This window comes from Myxine glutinosa, chromosome 7, assembly GCF_964187855.1.
Source record: "Myxine glutinosa chromosome 7, kmMyxGlut1.1, whole genome shotgun sequence".
NCBI classification, from domain to species: domain Eukaryota; kingdom Metazoa; phylum Chordata; class Myxini; order Myxiniformes; family Myxinidae; genus Myxine; species Myxine glutinosa.
The window spans coordinates 12671989-12690194 of NC_136267.1; the positions used below are offsets into that span (position 1 = coordinate 12671989).

Sequence of the window (18206 nt, forward strand, 5' to 3'; positions counted from 1 at the left end):
TCTATGATGTGTCTCACATAGTATAACTGCGGACCATCAGGGAGAACTCTCCTTGCCCAATTTTTTAGGGTTTCTATGATGTGTCTCACATAGTATAACTGCGGACCATCAGGGAGAATTCCCATTTCACAATTTTTTAGGGTTTCTATGATGTGTCTCACATAGTATAACTGCGGACCATCAGGGAGAACTCCCCTTTCCCAATTTTCAGAAATTTGTGGGTCTCCAATGTATGACTTGTATTCTGGCTCATCAAGGTAGAACTTGTTCAGTGGGTTTTGTTTTGATAACTCACAACAAGTATCATCATGGTAAAACTCTTTTTCAGGATTTTGTGGATCTCCAAGGTATAACTCTTTGGCTGGGTCATCAAGGTAGAACTCGTTCTGGGGGTATTGGTTGTTCAAAATGTCTTCAAACAAAAAAATAACTTCATCCCAAGTTGTGTTAAAAGCAGAATTTTCATTTCGTATCTCAGATACAATTTCCTGTGAAAGAAAATAACAATGTATTAATTTAATACAATATTTTTATTTGTATAAATCAAGCTCTATGAATATTAAAATAAACTTTGTTAACTCTTACACGAGTCTCATCTAAAAAAAAAAAAAATTAAAATAAATAATTAAATTAATAATTAATTAAATAAATAAATAAATAAATAAACAAACTTACCTCCATTGATAAGAGGTTCGAGTCCAGTTCATCAATCTGAAGGTTGAGTTCTACACAGGTAGTAGGACTCCAAGGAATAGCAAAGTTATCCCATTCCATTTCGGCATAGTAGTCCATTCTCAAGTGAAGCAGAAAGCGTGTTTGAAAAAGCCTGTGTGGTCGGTGCCTTTTATAAGGACTGGGTGTGTCATTTCCTGTGGAAATTCCCTGGGCGTGTCTTAACTGGAAATGATGTGATGGGAATTCCCTGAAAATGATGTAATGTATTACCTGGAAATGATACAATGCTGAAGAGTTTATAAAGTGGGTGGGACTTAACAAAGTGGGCGGGGTTTAGCAGAAGTGGGCGGAGCCTAGCAAAAGTGGGCGGGGTTTAGTAAAAAAGTGGGCGTGGCTTAACAAAAGTGGGCGGGGCTTAGTAAAAAGGTGGGCGTGGCTTAACAAAAAGTGGGCGTGGCTTACCAAAAAGTGGACGGAGCTTAACAAAAAGTGGGCAGAGCCTACCAAAAAGTGTGTGGCACTGGAGGCGCTCAAACAAGAACATTGAGGGAGGTTTACCATTTTATCTTAGCTCAGTTAAAATATCTTGATAAAGAACCAAACTCAAACATATTTTTTGTTAATGTATTAGACGGTGAGGAGAGTTGTAGGAGAATTAAATTATTTCCCACACATAAACAAATATTTGTAGGGTCGTTGTTTGAGTGGGTCAAAGATGATTCACCAGATGATATTAAGAGTAAAAGGTTAAAAGGTCCATAAGGTCAGAAGGATCACAGGTTCACACAGAAGGACCATTGTTTAAGTGGTCTAATGAATAAGGATAACATGTCAAAAGGTTAGAAGGTTCGTAAAGAACAGGGTGAGAGAAATAGAGGTGTTTAGGGGCAATGAGGGAGGGGAAAAATTAACATGTAAGTCAATGGGAAAATGAGAGTGTCCCAGAAGCAACATATATACACTACTACCATGTCTTTCAATCCTGACCAATCTCACACTCTTACGATGTCTCTCCGAAAAGACCGACTGGACAACCCTCCCATCTACTTTCTGAATAATCCTCTCCAAGAAGTTCTGTCACAAGCTTTTGGGTCTCACTATCTGCCATGATCTTTCCTGGGAAAACCACATTTCCAAGCTGGCCTTCAAAGCCAGTCGCCGACTGGGCATCCTCCGTCGTGCGAAGTCCTTCCTTGGCACACCTGAGCTCCTCACCACATACAAGGCTTTCATCCGCAGCTCAATGGAGTTCTGCTCTCCCCTCTGGGCTGGTGCTCCTGCCTCACACCGAGCTCGTCTTCACGCTGTTGAAACCAAAGCATTCAGAATCATTGGAATGTCCCGCGATGACGCTATCTCCGAGGGCCTTTCACTTACCCACCGCAGGCAGGTTGGTGGTCTTTCTGTCTTCTACTGACTCCTCTCTGGTCTTGCTCCCCCAGGTCTCTCTGGGGTCTGTCACCCAAATATTCCTGCAGGATGCACAAGATCTGCCAGCAACCCTCGTCTGGTGAAACTTCCACAATCAAGACTATTTGCTCACCTTCACTCCTTCATTCCTCTTTTCTCCCGCCTCTGGAACAAACTCCCTCACTCTCTTCAATCCCACTCCTCCCTCCAGGTCTTTAAAACGGCTGTTCACCACCATCTCTTATCTTCCCCAATCCAAAACCTTGATCATTTCTACCCCCGCTAATTTCACCCCAAATCCACTTTTTAAGGTGCCGACTTCTTTCCTGGAAGTCCTTGGTGTCCTTGCGTTTTATACCTATCCTGCCCCCCCCCCCCAGGCCCTCTCCCTCCCACACATCTCCCGATGTCCCTGCTCTCAAATGTTGTGTTTGTGTGCTTCCTCCCCTTCTCTCCCCATCTTGTCGACCGCTCCCCTATTTATATACTTTGTTTGCTTGCTTGTTTGATTTGTTTGTTTGATAAATGTTAGCTCTTTCACGAGCCTCGACTCTGTATACAAAAAAAAACAAAAAAAAAACAAGCGTTCCTCCATCAGGATGTCTCTGATTCCTTAGTATCTCTCCCGGGTTACTCCCTCCTCCGGTATGATAGACCTGAGCCTCGTCCTGGAGGTGGGGTTGCTATCTTTATCAAAAAGTCTCTTTCTCACTCGCCCTGCACTGCCCTCTCTCCACCTCGCCCCCAGGAATACCTCTGGCTATGGCTTCCCCTTCGCTCCCACTTCTTGTTCAAATGTGTGTTGTACCGTCCACCAAACAGTGATGACTCCATCTACATCTCGCTGTCTGATAATATGGACCAACTTCTATCTACTCATCCCAACTCTCTCTCTTCCTCATATGTGGTGATATCAATTGTCACCATGCCAGTTGGCTGGGTGTGGGTACCTATCTCACCATCCATTGCTCCTCAGCAAAGGACTTCTGCGACTCACTGGGACTGACACAATCTGTCAGTTTCCCAACCCGGATCTCAGTCAACGGAGCATCTTCTCTTCTGGACTTGGTTATGACTAACTTCCCCGAAAATGTCTGCTGCTCTTCTTCTGCTCCAATCGGCTCATCTGATCATGTGCTTGTTAAATTGGACATCTCTCTGACCATTCTCAGGGAGCCTCCTCAGCGTCCACGAGTCTGGCATTTCACTCAGGCCACCTGGCATGGTCTTCAAGCAGCCATCAATCATCTGGACTGGTCTCCCATCTCTACCGCCTCTGAGATCAACTCATCCTGGGAATTGTTCCAAAGTAAATTGACCTCTCTCATGCACAGATTTATCCCATCTCGTCTTTAGTTGTCATACCCTTCCCCCCATCCATAGTACACGGAATCTTGTGGTGAGGCTGTTGCCCAGAAACAACTTGCCTTCGTCTCCTGGAAAGCAAATCCAACGGAAGGAAATCTCATTTCGTTTCACAAAGCCCGAAACAAGTCTGTGTCCACCCTCAGGAGAGCCAGGAAACAATATCTCTCCGTTCTCAAGACCGAACTCTCTTATCTGTCTCCCTCTTCCAAATCGTGGTGGCGTCTGGTCAAATCTGTTTCTGGTGTTTGTTCCCCCTCCATCCCCAACTCTCCCCCTTTGGTATCCATGGAAATCTCCACGCATGGCTGGCAGACTTCCTCTCTAGTCGTAGTCAACGTGTGGCCCTGCATGGGTTTCTCTCATCTCCTCTTCCTGTTCAGGCTGGAGTTCCCCAAGGCAGTGTTCTGGGCCCCGTGCTTTTTCTGGTTTTCATCAATAATCTCTCCGACTCTCTTGAAAATCCTCTCTATCTCTTTGCTGATGACTCCACTCTCTGCCGCTCCATTCCTCATCCCTCAGACCGGCAGTCTGCAGCCTCCTCACTCTCTGCAGACCTGGACAAAATCACAGACTGGGTAAAATCACAGACTGGGTAAACAAGTGGAACATGTCTTTCAATCCTGACAAATCTCACACTCTTACGATGTCTCTCCGAAAAGACCGACTGGAGCACCCTCCCATCCACTTTCTGAATAATCTTCTCCAAGGAGTTCTGTCACTCAAGCTTTTGGGTCTCACTATCTGCCATGATCTTTCTTGGGAAAACCACATTTCAAATCTGGCCTCCAAAGTCAGTCGCCGACTGGGCATCCTCCGTCGTGCGAAGTCCTTCTTTGGCACACCTGAGCTCCTCACCACATACAAGGCTTTCATCCGCAGCTCAATGGAATACTGCTCTCCCCTCTGGGCTGGTGCTCCTCCCTCACACCTTGCTCGTCTTCACGCTGTTGAAATCAAAGCGTTCCGCATCATTGGAATCTCCCGTGATGAAGCTACCTCCGAGGGCCTTTCACTTACTCACCGCAGGCAGGTTGGTGGTCTTTCTGTCTTCTACCGACTCCTCTCCGGCCTTGCTCCTCCAGCTCTCTCTGGGCTCTGTCCCCCAAATATTTCTCCAGGTCGCACAAGATCTGCCTGCAACCCTCTTACAGTTAAACTGCCAAAATCAAGACTCTCTGCTCACCATAACTCCTTCATTCCTCTTTTCTCCCGCCTCTGGAACAAACTCCCTCACTCTCTTCAATCCCACTCCTCCCTCCAGGTCTTTAAAACAGCTGTTCACCACCATCTCTTATCTTCCCCCATTCAAAACCTTGAACTTTTCTTCCCCTGCTAATTTCACCCCAAATCCACTTTTTTGAAATACCAACTTCTTTCCTGGAAGTCCTTGGTGTCCTTGTGTTTTATACTTGTCCCACCCCCCCCCCCCGACCCCCTTCCCACGCCGCCTCCCCGCAAGCCCTACCCCTCACACACATTCCCGATGTCCCTGCTCTCAAATGTTGTGTTTATGTGTTTCCCCTTCTCTCCCCATCTTGTTTGCCGCTCCCCTTTTTATATACTTTGTTGCTTGTCTGTTTGATTTGTTTGTGTGATAAATATTAACTCTTTCACGAGCCTCGATTATGCATACAAAAATAATAATAATAATTTAAAAAAAAGTAAGTAAATTAAGCCTTGAAAGTTGATGCAAATAATTCCTGCAGGTGTCCCAACCTCTGCTGATTACTTGATTACAAACCCCCTGTCTGTATATAAACAATATTGCAACAGACTGTCATTACACCCTCTGAAGCATTATTTTGACAATATTGCACTGCAGGAAGTAGTTTTTGGAAACTGGAGGAATCTCTGACAGGAAGAGGTCTGGCAGACGCAAAGCCACAACAGAATCAGAAGACAAGTTTCTGAGAGTCAACCGCTGGCGTGATAGGCGGCTCACAGGACAACAGCTTCAAGCACAGCTTAACACTGGTCGAAGTAAGCACGTCTCAGTTTCAACTGTGAAGAGAAGAACTCCAGGCTATGTCAAAACTACCTTCGAGGAAAAGAACAAGACGGTAGGCTTCAAATCATGGAATGGCCAGCACAGTCTCCAGACTTAAACCCCATCGAGCTGGTTTGGGATGAACTGGACAGAAGGGTGAAAGCAAAGCAACCAACAAGTGCAACACATTTGTGGGAACTTCTGCAACAGTGTTGGGAAGAACTTCCCGAACAACATTTGATTTCCATTGTAGAAAGAATGCCACGAGAGTGTTCGGCGGTGATATCTGCAAAAGGTGGCTACTTTGCCAAGTCAAAAATTTAAATTAAATTTTGTTAAACAAAATGATTCTATGATTTCTTTTTTTAAATCTCGACTTGTTTATTTGTTCTATGCTTAATTTCAGATTACATTGAGACATTAAACTGCGTAAATTTCAATAAAAACTGGAAAAATTGAGGTGTTCTAAAACTTTTGACCGGTGGTGTACGTTCTGGAGGAGTTCGAGTTTTGTGCAAAACGCACAATTAAGTGGGAGTTAGTTATACATGTTACATATAATTAGATATGAGATACCTTGAGATGGTGAGAATACAGGTCGAGGTGGTTGTGATAGGTTGGCAGGTGAGAGTGTGCTTGGGTAATTAACCAGTAATTTGTTCCTGTGGCTTTTCCTTGTTTTTTTCTCCCCTTTTATTCTTGCATTTTCCTCATTTTTGAAGGTTCACCCGTACTTGGCCTCTCGTTTTCGTTTGGCATTCCAGGAGTTGTTACATTCTCTTGTTTCCATGTTCATACGAATCTGGTACAGACTTAATGCGCAGATTACCTTTTCATGCCTGAGCCTTTGTTCATTTTTTTTCCATTCATCATTTACAATCCTCACTCTCCCTGATATCATATTTAATCCCAAGATTTGCTCAGTTATTATATAATCACAGATGAAAATTCACCCAACTATGAAGTACCATGTCTGATATGTGCACTTTTCCTTTCAGGACCTGTATGTATCAGTCACAGATGATGTGCGAAATTTTCCTGGTCTCCAAGAAGACAAGATTAAGTTGGAGAAGCTTAAAGACAAAGTGTAAGAACAAATTAGATCTTTTCAACTACAAAACTTGAACCATCAAATTATCATATTTTGCATTTGTTTTGAAACTCATTTTACAAATGCCTTGTGCATCTCAAGCTATTTCACGATGAACATGTCATTTATGATCATTTCATTGACGCAATGCATGTTTAGTGTTCATTTCTAATGTATATAAACAAGCATATCACCAATATTTTATGAACAAAAGTTATAACATCATGACGTAGACAAGGGAGCTCAACAACTTGCTGAGCAAAATAATAAATTTTCATTCTTTTTAAAATAGTTAAGAAAATTTGGATTACTAGGGCATGCCCGTACTATATATATATCTAAAATTATATCCCCCCCCTCTATTTACATGAAATGGTTTGGTCCAAAGCGAACGGCTTGCGAGTACGGTGACAATCCCCCCCCCCTCTATTTACATGAAATGGTTTGGTCCAAAGCGAACGGCTTGCGAGTACGGTGACAATCCCCCCCCTCTATATACATGAAATGGTTTGGTCCAAAGCGAACGGCTTGCGAGTACGGTGACAATCCCCCCCCTCTATTTACATGAAATGGTTTGGTCCAAAGCGAACGGCTTGCGGAGTTTGGTAAAGAAATCGCCATAGCTCGGTAACTACTTGTCCGATTAATATGAAACCTTGAAAAGGCACATCCTCAGGTCCCCAGCAATATACCTGGCAAGTTTCAAGTATATCGGACCCGTGGTTGTCGAGAAACAGCGGTCACAGACAAACATACAAACATACAAACATACAAACATACAAACATACACACAGAGATTGCTGGAATTATAGATAGATGAATGTGTTTATGAGTGTATCATGCATATACGAGTGTATCATGTGTGTATGAGTGTATCATGTGTGTACGAGTGTATCATGCGTGTACAAGTGTATCATGTGTGCATGAGTGTATCGTGTGTTTATGAGAGTATCATGTGTGTACGAGGGTATCATTCGTGCACGAGTGTATCATGTGTACGTGTGTATTGTGTGTACGAGTGCGCTTGGACAGCACACACAGCACACACAGCATACGTAGATGTGGTTTGCAATGTTCTTGGCCAGCACACATAGCATACTGTTGCGGATCTGCCACCGGCCTTCTCCCCTTACCAAAGGGGGATTAGTCCCCTTGTCTTTGACTGACCAGGCGCGACCCGAGGCCTATGACGTCCTTTCCGGACAGCGCGAAATAGGATTTTAGGCCGAATTCACTATTACCTAATTACTCGCGCTGCCCTGAAATGAGGAGATAAGCCTCGCACGAATCACGTGTTGTGGTGGATACGCCGAGCGGTAGCGAACACATGATCCAAGCCGTGTAGATGGTGAACCCGATTCTAGCGGTCTTATTCGCACCACGCTTAGTCAATGGCGAAATCACAGAGGCGATCAAATTGGAAAGAAAGAACAAGTTTATTTATACTATTCACAATGATGAGAAAAGACACAGGGCAGTCCTTAAACAGTCTTATACTTAATATCCCAGAGACTATGGGCCCGTTACACACACACACACACACACACACACACACACACACACACACACACACACACACACACACACACACACACACACACACACACACACACACGCGGATTGCAGATGAAGGACAGCACGTCCAGGGATGGATGGCACGTCCACGGATGGTCAGCTCTCTCCGGTCCCCAGCTCGTACCGCGAAGATGGATCCAACAGCAGGCAGGAGCTCGTAACATGCCGTTTGGACGCACTGGGTTATTACAGGGCGAACGGTAGGGGCGGCTGGCGGTAATTCACTGGCGGCTATTGCCGCGTTTACTCGCGTGGCTGGGTCATTCGCTATCGCCTGGTTTGGCTGTGGCCGCGTACGTAATAGGCGAATACAGTTCAATAGCCTCGAAGCGCTAAGCCTTGAAGTGCTCACAATGCGCTCCTAACCAGCTCTCTTCAAGTCCTTCAAGCAAGTGCCTTCCACCAAGTCCTTTGACACAAGTCCTCCCAGCGCGAGTCCTTCCTCTTGTGCAAGTCCTTTTATCACGCCCTTTCCCAACGTGTCCTCGTACATAAGTCCTCTCGTGCGAGTCCTTTTATCACACACTTTCCCAACGATTCCTCGTGCATAAGTCCTGTTCAAGGGCTTTTGTGCCAAGACTTTTATAGGCACGCCCCGCGAACCTTCCAGCACTTACCAGATGCGCCTTACCACGCCATGCCCTTAGTGCCCTGGTTGGCTGGTGGCCCTTACCATCATCGTCTCTGACGCGCTGCCTTGACGCCGCCCCACCCCGACCCCGCGCTCCTCCCTCTTAGGCCTACCTCGTGTTACTCGACTAGCGAGCGAACAAAGGGCAGCGAATGCTGCTGGCAGCCAAGGCATAATAAATGCTGCGGGTAGCCAAAGCGTAACAAACTGAGGGATCAGCCAAATGGGGCGCCCATATTTATGCCCATAGGTGGAACTTGGAGGGTGGCGCAAAAATGAAAGGACCTAAACTCATGTCTTTACACAACGCAGATATTACGAGTGAAAATGGCCTAGACATACACATACTATGACAAAACTAATACTCTAAGTTGGCCTACGTGTTGCTCGTGGACTAACTATGGGGGGCAACCCTTTAACCTTTAATGATCGATATGTGCCAATCTCAAAACCGTAGCAATACGTAGATGTGGTTTACAATGCTCTTGGCCAGCACACATAGTGTACGTAGATGTGGTTTACAATGCTCTTGGCCAGCACACATAGCGTACGTAGATGTGGTTTACAACGCAATTGGCCAGCATACATAGCGTACGTAGATGTGGTTTACAATGCAATTGGCCAGCACACATAGCGTATGTAGATGTGGTTTACAATGCTCTTGGCCAGCATACATAGCATACGTATATGTGGTTTACAATGCAATTGGCTAGCACACATAGCGTACGTAGATGTGGTTTACAATGCAATTGGCCACCATACATAGCGTACCGAGATGTGGTTTACAATGCAATTGTCCAGCATACATAGCGTACCTAGATGTGGTTTACAATGCAATTGGCCAGCACACATAGCGTACGTAGATGTGGTTTACAATGCAATTGGCCAGCATACATTGCGTACCTAGATGTGGTTTACAATGCAATTGGCCAGCATACATAGCGTACCTAGATGTGGTTTACAATGCTCTTGACCAGCATACATAGCATATGTAGATGTGGTTTACAATGCTCTTGGCCAGCTTACATAGCATACGTAGATGTGGTTTACAATGCAATTGGCCAGCATACATAGCATACGTAGATGTGGTTTACAATGCAATTGGCCAGCATACGTAGCGTACGTAGATGTGGTTTACAATGCAATTGGCCAGCATACATAGTGTACGTAGATGTGGTTTACAATGCTCTTGGCCAGCATACATAGCGTATGTAGATGTGGTTTACAATGCAATTGCCCAGCATATATAGCGTACGTAGATGTGGTTTACAATGCAATTGGCCAGCATACATAGCGTACGTAGATGTGGTTTACAATGCAATTGGCCAGCATACATAGCATACGTAGATGTGGTTTACAATGCAATTGGCCAGCATACGTCACGTACGTAGATGTGGTTTACAATGCAATTGGCCAGCATACGTCGCATACGTAGATGTGGTTTACAATGCAATTGGCCAGCACACAGAGCGTACGTCGATGTGGTTTACAATGCTCTTGGCCAGCACACATAGCATACAGAGATGTGGTTTACAATGCAATTGGCCAGCACACATAGCATACATAGATGTGGTTTACAATGCAATTGGCCAGCACACATAGCATACGTAGATGTGGTTTGCAATGCTCTTGGCCAGCACACATAGCATACATAGATGTGGTTTACAATGCAATTGGCCAGCATACATAGCATACGTAGATGTAGTTTACAATGCAATTGGCCAGCACACATAGCATACGTAGATGTGGTTTACAATGCAATTGTCCAGCACACATAGCATACATAGATGTGGTTTACAATGCAATTGGCCAGCACACATAGCATACATAGATGTGGTTTATAATGCTCTTGGCCAGCATACATAGCATACATAGATGTGGTTTACAATGCAATTGGCCAGCACACATAGCATACGTAGATGTGGTTTACAATGCAATTGGCCAGCACACATAGCATACGTAGATGTGGTTTACAATGCAATTGGCCAGCACACATAGCATACGTAGATGTGGTTTATAATGCTCTTGGCCAGCACACATAGCATACGGAGATGTGGTTTACAATGCAATTGGCCAGCACACATAGCATACGTAGATGTGGTTTACAATGCAATTGGCCAGCACACATAGCATACATAGATGTGGTTTACAATGCAATTAGCCAGCATACATAGCATACGTAGATGTGGTTTACAATGCAATTGGCCAGCACACATAGCGTATGTAGATGTGGTTTACAATGCTCTTGCCCAGCATACATAGCATACGTAGATGTGGTTTACAATGCAATTGGCCAGCACACATAGCATACCTAGATGTGGTTTACAATGCTCTTGGCCAGCATACATAGCGTACTTCAATACGTTTTACATTGCGCTTGGCCAGCACACCACCCTGGGGAGGGTCCCTTTCCAGACCTCTTGACCCCATGATCCCTATTCACACCATTCCAATGAATGTCAACATACCCGGTGTTGGTGACCTCAATACCCAGCTGCACCTTGCAATCATGCCTCTGCCGCCAGTTCCTCTGGCACGGATTCCTCCTCTGCCACCTGTGGGCTCAAACGCCCCCCACACATGCTCAGCACGTCCTTTAACCTACTCAGCTAGGGCCTGCTCTAACTCTTTCCTTGACCTCCTAACCCAGGCTACTAAAGCCTTTGCTGTCCCACTCCCATTATTTTTTTTCTTTACCCCCATCTCCCATTCCGACGCTATCCGACTCTCCCCACTATCTCTGTCGTCTGATGTTCGATTTTCGTTTAAATCTCCCTTACTCTCTTCTATCCCCCATGCTTCACTCATCCACTGCCAGCCCTACAAAACAAACAAGAACAGGCATTTTAAGGCCATTTCCCCTGCCAGAGCGGGGGTTAGCCTTGCGGGCCCCATGACAATCTTCTCCATTTTGTCCTATTTTCTACATCTCTCCTTGTTAACCCCCTTGCCAGCATTTCTTCTTCCACCACCTTCAGCCAAGCCTTTCTTGGTCTTCCCCGTCCTCTACTTCCTTCGACATTATTTTCCATCACTCTTCTCAACCAGTCACTTTTATCCTTCCTCAACACATGACCAAACCATCTCAACCTGTTTCTCTTCACAGCATCAATCACATGCTCCATTCCCATCATCTTTCACAATGCATCTTTTGTCTTCCTCCCTCTCAACGATACTCCACACATCCACAGAACCATTCACATTTCCACCCTTTCCAGCCTTCGTTGCTGCCCTACATTCAATACCCATGCCTCGCTCCCATAAATCAAAACACTTCTCACACATGCAGCACACCTTTCCCTTCAGCTTCAACGACACTCCCCTCCTAGTCAGCATGCCACTCAGTTCCTGAAACTTCTTCCATGCACATCTCACTCAAACAACCGTTGCCGAGTCTGATCCACCTTCTCCATTCAGCATGTCTCCGAGGTAGCAAAATGTTTTCACACCTTCCAGTTCACGCCGTCTCCAAGATCCAACTCAACATTTCCTCCATCTGCAGCTCCCTCTGTCCAGACCTTACACTTGAATGTAGCTGCCACACTGGTTAATGACCCCTCAGACCACTAAATTTTTGATGAACCCACTCAGCGCACATTGCACATTGAATGGAGTTCACTCTGACACCCTTCCTGCAACACAGCACACGGCCACTTCCCAGTTATTTCGACCTCACCACATGCTTTTCCACTTGCCATCACCTTCGTCTTTCCGTGATTCACCTTCAGACCTTTTGTCTCTACATTCCTTCCACTTGTTCATCTTCTCCTTCAGGCCATCCATACTCTCTGCAATCAACACCAGATCATCTGCATGCAACAACTCCCACGGTAAACCCTCTACGTTCTGAGCCAGCACCTCCATCACAGCTACAAATAGTAGTGGACTTAATACCGACCCCTGATGCACTCCCACCTTCACCTCAAACTTACCACTGTTCCCGTCCTTCGTCCTTACAGCTGTGCACGCTCTTTTGTACATTGCCATCACTACTCTGATCAACCATTCCTCCACTCCTAACTTCCTCAATGCCCATGTCAATACTTCGTGTGGAACCCTATCGAATGCTTTCTCCAGATCAACAAACCCAATAAACAACTTCTTCCTCAACTCCATGTACTTCTCCTGCAACTGCCTCACAATAAAGAGCGTGTCTGTCATTCCTCTTCCTGGCATAAATCCAAACTGCATTTCGTCGATCTTCACCCTCTTCCTTATCCTCCTCTCCAACACCCTTTCCAATACCTTCATTCTATGCTCCAATAACTTTATCGCTCGGTATGAGCCACACTCCAGAGGGTCACCTTTCCCCTTGTATAGAGGGACGAGGGTACTCAGTTCCCAAGCCACTGGAATGCGGCCTTCTTTCACCACCAGATTACAGATCTCTGTCATTCTCTTCACACCACAACTTCCTGCTGCCTTCAACATATATCCTACAACTCCCATCGGCCCTCCCACTTTTCTACTCTTCATTGCTTTTATCGCTTCCTCAACTTCCTTCTCAGTTATATTCTCTGCCGGTCCAAAAACTGGGTTACTCTCTATGTTGCCTTCCCATTCGTTCTCTGTATTCAACAGCATTTCCATATATATTTTCCATCTTCCTTTTATTCCATCTGGGTCCACAACGATTTGTCCCACTTCATCCTTCAAGCAACTCACCCCCATCACATCACACCTCTCTTTCGCTATCTGCTTTGCAATCCTGAATACCGCTCTCTGACCCTCTTCCGAATCCAAGCGTTCCCGAACATTTTCCTACATCCCTCCTGCGCCTTTGCTACCTCTTTCTTTGCAGCCTTCCTGGCTGCATTATAACTTTCATGCTCTGCTTTTTCTGCTCCAGTACCCTTCGCCTCCTGCCACTCCTTGAACTTCTTCCTCTTCTCGTGAATCCTCTTTCCAACTTCATCATCCCACCACCATGTTTCCGAGTGCCTCGGTGGTCATTTTGTCCATCCACATACGTCACCAACGGCTCCCAACAGACTATCTTTCATTGACATCCAACCACTTTCAAGCTCAACCACATCATCCTCTACCCCACTCAGCCTCTCTTTTAATGCCTCCCTTACTGTCACCTCTTTCAACCTCCACACCTTCATTCTCGGTTGGTACTTCACCCGCTGAGCTCTCCTCGCACCTTTCACCCTCATGTCGCAGACAACCAAGTGGTGCTGTGAAACAGCCTCCTCCCCCGGGATCACCTTTGTGTCCCGGAGGTGCCCCCTATCTCGCCTACGCACCATCAGGTAGTCAACGGTTGTCGTCGACCCACCTGACGTGTATGTAACAAGCTTATTATCCTCTTTCTGGAACTGTGTATTACAAATCAGCTCCATCAGCAAACTCCAAAATCCTTTCACCTTCTCCATTTATCACACCATATCCGTAACCCCCATGAACTCCCTCAAAACCGTCCATACTCCTTCCCACATGTCCATTTAGGTCTCCTCCGACCACAACAACTTCCTCATCTTTCACGTTTTCCATCAGCTTCTCTATCGCACACCAGAACTTGTCCTTCTCTTCATCGCTCCGACCAACCTGCGGAGCATATCCTGAGATGACGTTCACCAAGAGCTTTCCAATCATCATTTTCACCATCATTGGAATTGAGATCTCGCGAGATCTTGGAGACAACGGCAGGGATTTTCGAAGCTGCACACGTTCTCAACGTTTTCAAAGTTAATGTCATTGTTCACAATTGTATTTTGTCGAAACTGTATTTATCTTTCGGTGTGTGAACCTATAGTGTGTCCCTTGGAAGTTTCTCGGTGTTTATCTTTCATAAATTAATCGTTTCTGTTTGCCGCATGTGTTGCGGCCTTGCCTCAGGCTTCCCCTGACCCCCGTCGAAGTTTGTTTCGTCCTTCACTGTTTTTGCTAGGTTTTTAGATTTCCCTTTTTCCTCCAAACTTCCCCATACATCTACTCTTTGTCTCACGTTTTAACCCCCCCCCCCCCCTCAAAAACAAACAAACAAAAAAAACAACAACAAAAACAACAACATTTATTTCACATTCTCCACGTGTGAAGTTGTCCCATCGTGTGATTCTGCCGACGTGCGCTGTCTCGCCCCGCCCCCATTATCTCCTTGCCTTCCACCTTTTCCCCTGTTCACGTGACTCGTGGTTGTCCCTCTCGGCTCCCTCTCCCGGTTGGTATTTTTGTGAATATAAGATTGTTCTTCACGGTTCTGTTTAAATATGTTTAAACTTTTCCCTGCAGTGTTTTATTCAGTGGTTTATTACAACACGCTGTTTTTCTTCCTATTTAAAAGGCTTTTTTCAATTTCCTCTCCAACTCATTCCATTTCAAAAAAATATTCAATCTCTTATAACTCTAAATCACTACATGCTCGAAATTCACATTCATTCCACCCCTCCTCCATCGTTCTGAAGCGGATCGCTAACTTGAAAATCACAATAAACCCAATTTGTTAGAAAATGTTCGTCTTTCATTAATCATCCACTTTCTAAACTCCCCCCTTCCCCTCCCCTCCAAATCTCCCCCCTTGCCCTTCCCTCCAAATCTCCCCCCTTGCCCCTCCCCTCCTAAACTCCCCCCTTTCCCCTCCCCTCCTAAACTCCCCCCTTGCCCCTCCCCTCCAAAACTCCCCCCTTGCTCCTCCCATTCAAAACTCCCCCCCCAACCCCTCCCTTTCTAATCTCCCCCCCAACCATCCCTCCCAAATTCTCCCTCCTCCCACGTCCTCCTCAAAGGTGCCTCCTCCCCACTTTGTCTCCCTTCTATCTCATACCTCCACCTCCCCCAACCTTCTACTTTCCTCTGCCCCCCCTCAAACAACCCCTCACTGTGCCTTATCCCATCACCATCAAACCTTTCGTCCTCCTCATCCTTCCCTCTCTTGTAACTCTTCTGTAATCTCTGACACACTATCAACTGCGCTCCCTTCCCTCCCCCTCTCATCCTTCATATGACCCCACCCCTCCCCTGTCCTACACCCGATGCTCCTCTTCTCTCCTCATTAATGGTATGGACCTCAAACATCCAGCGCCTTCGCTCAAACCTGATTGATCTCTCCATTCAGGTTGCTTCTGACAATCCAGACTTGATCTGCTTAACAGAATCTTTCCTCCTTCAAGATGTCTCTGATTCCTTAATATCTCTTCCTGGTTACTCCCTCCTCCGGTATGATAGACCTGAGCCTCGTCCTGGTGGTGGGGTTGCCATCTTTATCAAAAACTCTCTTCCTCACTCTCCATGCACTGCCCTCTCTCCACCCCACCCCCAGGAGTACCTCGGGGTACGGCTTCCTTTCCACTCCCACCTTTTGTTCATATATGTTCTGTACCGTCCTCCAAACAGTGATGACTCCATTTACATTTCGCTGTCTGACAACGTGGACCAAATTCTATCAACTCATCCAAACTCTCTCTTCCTCATATGTGGCGACTTCAACTGTCATCATGCCATCTGGCTGGGTGTGGGTTTCTCTCTCACCAGCCATGGCACCTCAGCAAAGGACTTCTGCGACTCATTGGGACTGACACAATCTCTCAATTTCCCGACCCGGATCTCAGTCAATGGAGTATCTTCTCTTCTGGACTTGGTTATGACAACTTCCCTGCAAATGTCTGCTGCTCTTCTTCTGCTCCAATCGGTTTTTCTGATCATGTGCTTGTTAAAGTGGACATCTCTCTGGCCATTCTCAGAGAGCCTTCTCAGCGCCGACGATTCTGGCATTTCACTCAGGCTGCCTGGCACGGTCTGTAAGCAGCCATCAATCATCTGGACTGGTCTCCCATCTCTACTGCCTCTGACATAAATTCTTCCTGTGAATTCTTCCAAAGCAAACTGCTCTCTCTAATGCACAGATTTATCCCATCTCGTCTTCAGTTGTCTTACACTTCCTCCCGTCCATGGTACACTGAATCTTGTGGTGAGGCAGTTGCCCTGAACCAACTTGCCTTTGCCTCTTGGAAGACAAATCCAACTGAAGGCAATCTCAGTTCCTTCCACCAAGCTCGGAACAAGTGTGTGTCTACCCTCAGGAGTGCCAGGAAGCACTATCTCTCCACACTCAAGAATGAACTCTCAAACCTATCTCCTTCCTCCAAATCCTGGTGGCATCTGGTCAAATCAGTTTCTGGTGTTTGTTCCCCCTCCATCCCCTCCCTTACTTCAAATGGCTACACAGTTGACACCGCACGTGACAAAGCCGAATGCCTCAACTCTGTGTTTGCCTCAAAATATTGTGTCCCAAACCCATCTCTCTCTGTTCCCACCTTTCCCAGTCGAACCCAACAGCTCCTGGACTCTATGTCCTTCTCTCCTGACAAGGTGGAAAAGTTTTTGTCAAACCTCGACTCTGAATCTGCAACTGGACCAGACGGCATCAGCCCACGGGTCCTAAAATCCTGCTCTGCCGCTCTATCTCACCCTCTCTCTGTTCTTTTCACCCTCGCTTTTGCTCAAGGTCATCTGCCAGCATCTTGGAAATCAGCAAACATTACCGCTGTACACAAAAAGGTGCAAAAACAGATCCTTGCAACTACAGACAAATCAGCCTGCTCCCAATTATCAGTAAAGTTATGGAATCCATCATTGCTTCGGATCTCAAATCCTTCCTCTTCTCCATTGGCTTGATCTCTGATCATCAATTTGGATTCAGACCAGGCCATTCTCCTCTGGACATGCTGCTTCTGCTGTCTCAACAATGGATGGAGGTCCTCATTGCCAAACAGGAAATCAGAGCTGTAGCCCTTGACATATCACGTGCCTTCGATACGGTCTGGCACCCAGCTCTGCTCACCAAAATCTCCTCCTATGGTATCCATGGAAATCTCCACTCATGGCTTGCGGACTTCCTCTCTGGTCATAGGCAACGTGTGGCCCTGAATGGATTTCTCTCATATTCTGGGCCCTGTGCTATTTCTGGTCTTCATCAATGATCTCTCCGACTCTCTGGAAAATCCTCTCTATCTCTTTGCTGATATCTCCACTCTCTGCCGCTCCATTCCTCATCCCTCAGATCGGCAGTCTGCAGCCTCCTGACTCTCTGCAGACCTGGACAAAATCACAGACTGGTCAAACAAGTGGAACATGTCTTTCAATCCTGACAAATCTCACACTCTTACTATGTCTCTTCGAAAAGATCATCTGGACAACCCTCCCATCTACCTTTCTCAACAATCCTCTCCAAGAATTTCTGTCGCTCAAGCTTTTGGGTCTCACTATCTGCCATGATCTTTCTTGGGATAACCATATTTCCAAGCTGGCCTCCAAAGCCAGTCGCCGACTGGGCATCCTCCGTCTTGCGAAGTACTTCCTTGGCAGATCTGAGCTCCTCACCACTTACAAGGCTTTCATCTGCAGCTCAATGGAATACTGTTCCCCCCTCTGGGCCGGTGCTCCTGCCTCACACCTAGCTCGGCTTCACGCTGTTGAAACCAAAGCTTTCAGAATCATTGGAATCTTCTGCGATGAAGCTAACTCCGAGG

The 18206-nt window shown here is 46.1% G+C and overlaps 1 protein-coding gene across 1 annotated transcript in view; it reads left to right on the forward strand.

Annotated features, from left to right (window-relative positions):
* Positions 1–18206, forward strand: part of LOC137413105 (rap guanine nucleotide exchange factor 4-like) — a 291223-nt gene that overhangs the window by 50446 nt on the left and 222571 nt on the right. Inside the window, exon 5 of the mRNA XM_078782642.1 lies at positions 6439–6527. Within this exon, the coding sequence (XP_078638768.1) occupies positions 6439–6527 (89 nt within the window). The remainder of the gene's footprint in view (positions 1–6438; positions 6528–18206) is intronic.